At 40.4% G+C, this 3,842-nt stretch overlaps 1 protein-coding gene across 1 annotated transcript; it reads right to left on the bottom strand.

Moving 5' to 3' along the window:
* Window positions 1-284: 284 nt before the first annotated feature.
* On the bottom strand, window positions 285-2,189 carry LOC144439964 (protein meiotic P26-like). Its single transcript, XM_078129196.1, has one exon. It carries the CDS (start codon window positions 2,187-2,189, stop codon window positions 285-287), a length of 1,905 nt encoding a protein of 634 aa, XP_077985322.1.
* Between the last annotated feature and the right edge of the window lie 1,653 nt (window positions 2,190-3,842).

The following is a 3,842-nucleotide window of genomic DNA, read 5'->3' as shown; positions in this document are numbered from 1 at the left end:
AGATTACATAAAATTTGTGAAGTCGAAGAGATTCATCAAGTAATTTGACCATGCAAGTATTCACTTCGAGCATGCCAATGATCGGAAAGTCTTAAGTAGCCATCGAAGTTGAAAATGTTATATTTTGGAAACGTGAAAATGGATAAAATTGATTATAGTTTTAGAATATTTCGTGAGCTTGGTTAAAGTTCCAGTACGTAAGCCTCCTTGAACTGCAGTGAGGATTACTCAACTATTCGTTATAACCCCTAACACCGAAATGGGTATTTTAGATCGTAACAGTATTAGTATGTCAAGTCATACAACTTAACTTCTTTGTCGTCTGACATCAGCAGAATTTGCTTAGATAGTGTGTACGGTTTGATAGCCATTTGGCCTGATGACATCTGAAATTGTGCCAATTGTTGGCCATGCTGTTGACAAACGTTTAGGAACGTGTGTATACGGTTTGCCATGAAGATATTATTTCGTGCGTCAACCGCCAAGCAACCAACTGGCCGGTCGGTGAGGCCTGTTTTGATTTCACGTTCTGATCGTCCATCATGAAGGTAAATGGCCATCCCACACGCACCAGTATAATAGAAGTGGCCTCTTCCATCAACAGCAAACGTTGTGCAGTCATCACAGTGCAAGTTGTCAGTGCTGATTGTGCGCACATACCGGCCGTTAGTCGAATGGACCGTCGTCTTTCTTTGACTTGGATGCGATATGTACAGTAAGTTGTCCGGCATCATCGCAACATTGCAGGGGCCATCAAGATTTTCACTATGGAATTTCTGGAAGCGTTTACCACTTTCGTGACAGAAATACAGGCTCCCAGCAACAATGTAAATCCTCCCGTCATCATCAACTGTGATACCATTGCGAGGAATCTTATATCGCTGCACAGGCAATGGAATCTGTGCTAATTTGACTCCCATTCTGTTTCTCACTTGAAGTGTTTGGCAATCAGCATCAAGTGATATACAATTTCCTGTCATTGGCGATATAGCCACAGGACCTGAACCAGGCCATCTTTTAACTAAAGTTAGCTTTGGCTTTTCTGGAACAGCATCGAACACATTCCATGATAAGATGTTTTCAGAATGGCTTTGGATTATCTGACCAATTTGTTGTTTTGTAACAGTACCTATGAAATCTTCATTACTAATGAATTTGATCTGTTCACCTTTCGGTGGTGTTGCAACCTTCATGTCGTGTACATCTTGTATTAGGCGTGAAATGTTTGCTCTCGCTTGTGCCTCAAGCCATACGAATCCAACATCATTACTCTGGGCCAGGAACACTTCAGTAAACTGAAAGGTATTATCGAGACGTTTCATCAATGCATCAATGCTTTGCTGTTGCAGCTGTAGTGCGTCTTTGTACGGTTTGCTGATGTCACAAAGGTCTTGTTCTAAGCTGATGGCTTGGTCCTTGAGATGTTGGACATGACGATTATATCTTTCCCATAAATTGTTTCTAGCTATGTCGTCCTCTGCCGACAGTTGGTTTAACTGAGCCATTATTTCGCCTCGGAATTTGCTCATCTCAGTGATTTTCGATTTTAATTCGTTCTTTGATTCAGTGAGCCACCTTCTCTTCTCTTTGGCAGCTACATCTAATTTAACAAAACGATGTGCTGGTTTTGAGTGATCGAATAAAGTACATTCTACACAGATAGGTACACTACATGTCTCACAATACAACTTGATCTGGTTACCTCTATGATGGGGGCAGATGATTGGTCGCAAAAATGGCGACTCCTTAGCCACAGTTTCCTCATATTCCTTCATCGTGATCAATTGGTGGTTTCTCGTCAGGTTTAATCTCGTATGGGCACTGGAACATTGTTTACAGAGGTAATCACCACATTCAATACAGTATCGGAAGGCTTTCCTGTCACAACCATTGCATTGGTGTGAGGTGGATGAACTTGTAGCATCTTGGCCTGAATCAAAGTATTCTAGAAGACCCTGTAAATGTGTGCTGCTTGGTAACGCTGGAACGCCACCACTTGGTAATCGCTGTTGTTTGCGATCCAGCGGACAGCGAAGTCTTCCAAAGTTGTTGTCTACAATTGATTGAAGACAGTGTTCACAAAACGAGTGGTAGCAAGCTAAAATCTTTGGGTGCTGGTAGCGGGATAGACAGATAGGGCATTCTAGGAAAGCTCTTACAAAATCATCTCTATTCAGAGAAGACGCCATGACATTTGGTAAAAAATAGCAGGCACACTTCACGTGGAGTATTTAGTGTTTGAAGTTTTGAAGAAGGTCCTGTAGAAAGCAATACACAGAGATAATACATTGGTTATATTTATTTCCTTCACTAATTATACTGAACAGATTAGTATGATGAAAGCTCATCTGTGCAAAAGTTCAGTCTAAGTTAATGAGTTTAACTTCGTATTGCACCAAAATTTGATCGCACCAAGATGTATTTATTATGTGATTTCGCTATGAGTTTTGTGGCAGTGGTATCCTTATTGAAGGGCAAAAGAATACGGTACGCTATAATTTCAGCCATATCTACACATACGGCATGTCATGTTTAATGTCATTGTCAAACTTATATTAAAAACGTTGACTAAGGTTTATCGGAGTAAACATGTTGTATCCTTAACCATGAAACTGACCTCAATGGTTACAAAGTTGATCAGTGTATTACACTATTTGTTCTATCACAGAGAAATACGAATACTTGTCTGTGATTCTATGATCTGCAACCAACGCCCTAAATTACTAGTCTAAAATGCCTTTTGGGGGTCATAGTCCTGAAACGGAATTTGGGAGAAAAACTAAAAGCCCAGTCTCTGGGCATGGTTCCATGTCTATGATATATTGAGATATAAGACTAGATCTAGAATAGTCAGCAGACCTAAGTAGAGTGTTGTTATTTCTCAGCATAGGTTATGACCTGTTCGAGGAGACCACCAAAGTATGTCTGCCTTGTCATTTGTCATGTACATGAATTGACACTAAATACAACTATTTTCAAACGTTATCTATCAATCACGGTGAGCAGTCCTAGGCGAAATATGTGAGCTAACATGTCCAGCAGTTCTAGATAACATGTACAATTCAAACTGTGGTCTAACAACAGTGAGTGAAGGTATAAATCGTAACAATACTGTATAGGAACTAGACTATGTTTGTGTAGGAAGATATAAAACAGAGAGACCTTGTAAAAATGGAGCCGAAAATGAAAGGAATTCAGCTGTACAATGTTGATAACATAGTATAGTTTACACATAAATGATTCTGACAATACCATTAAACTGCCTAAATATAGTAGTTGACCTACCTTTGTTTAATAAAGCAGCTGCCACCGTACCGAGAAGGCGGAAATTGACTTTCTCATATCATGTGACATGTGTACGATCGCTGATAGGCTGAACAAAAATTCAATCGTCGTACTCTGACCCTCGGAAGATGGAGGTAGTGCGCGAGTTGTCGAGTTTACAGTCATAAGAATTCCTGCCTCGGAAACCAAGGTGGTCCGAGTGTGACCTTACCCGTTTCATGTTTACCATAGACTGATTAATTTTCCACGGCTTTTATATGTCCCTATGCCATCATATAACTTGTCGTGCATATTAAGTATACAATCTCAGACCACTAACGAACACAATAGACTCTAGTAGAAAGATAAACAAAAAGGCGGGGCCGCGTTGTCATTCTTTACACTGGTGTCTAAATTGTATACTTCATAGAGGACGAAAGCTAGCACAGCCGCAGATCCAGCGCCTTACAGGCTAAGCTAGCTCACGGACAGCAAACGTTCGTTTTATCCTGAACGGTCCCCTGGTATACATGATATGGTGTAACATTTGTTTTTGCGCCACTTGAATCTTTGCATGA

This window comes from Glandiceps talaboti, chromosome 9, assembly GCF_964340395.1.
Source record: "Glandiceps talaboti chromosome 9, keGlaTala1.1, whole genome shotgun sequence".
NCBI lineage: Eukaryota > Metazoa > Hemichordata > Enteropneusta > Spengelidae > Glandiceps > Glandiceps talaboti.
This window is presented reverse-complemented; position numbering and strand designations above follow the sequence as displayed.

What these genes read in the sequence shown, in the direction of transcription:
- LOC144439964 (XM_078129196.1), bottom strand. Translation starts at nt 2,189, where the DNA reads ATGGCGTCTTCTCTGAATAGAGATGATTTTGTAAGAGCTTTCCTAGAA.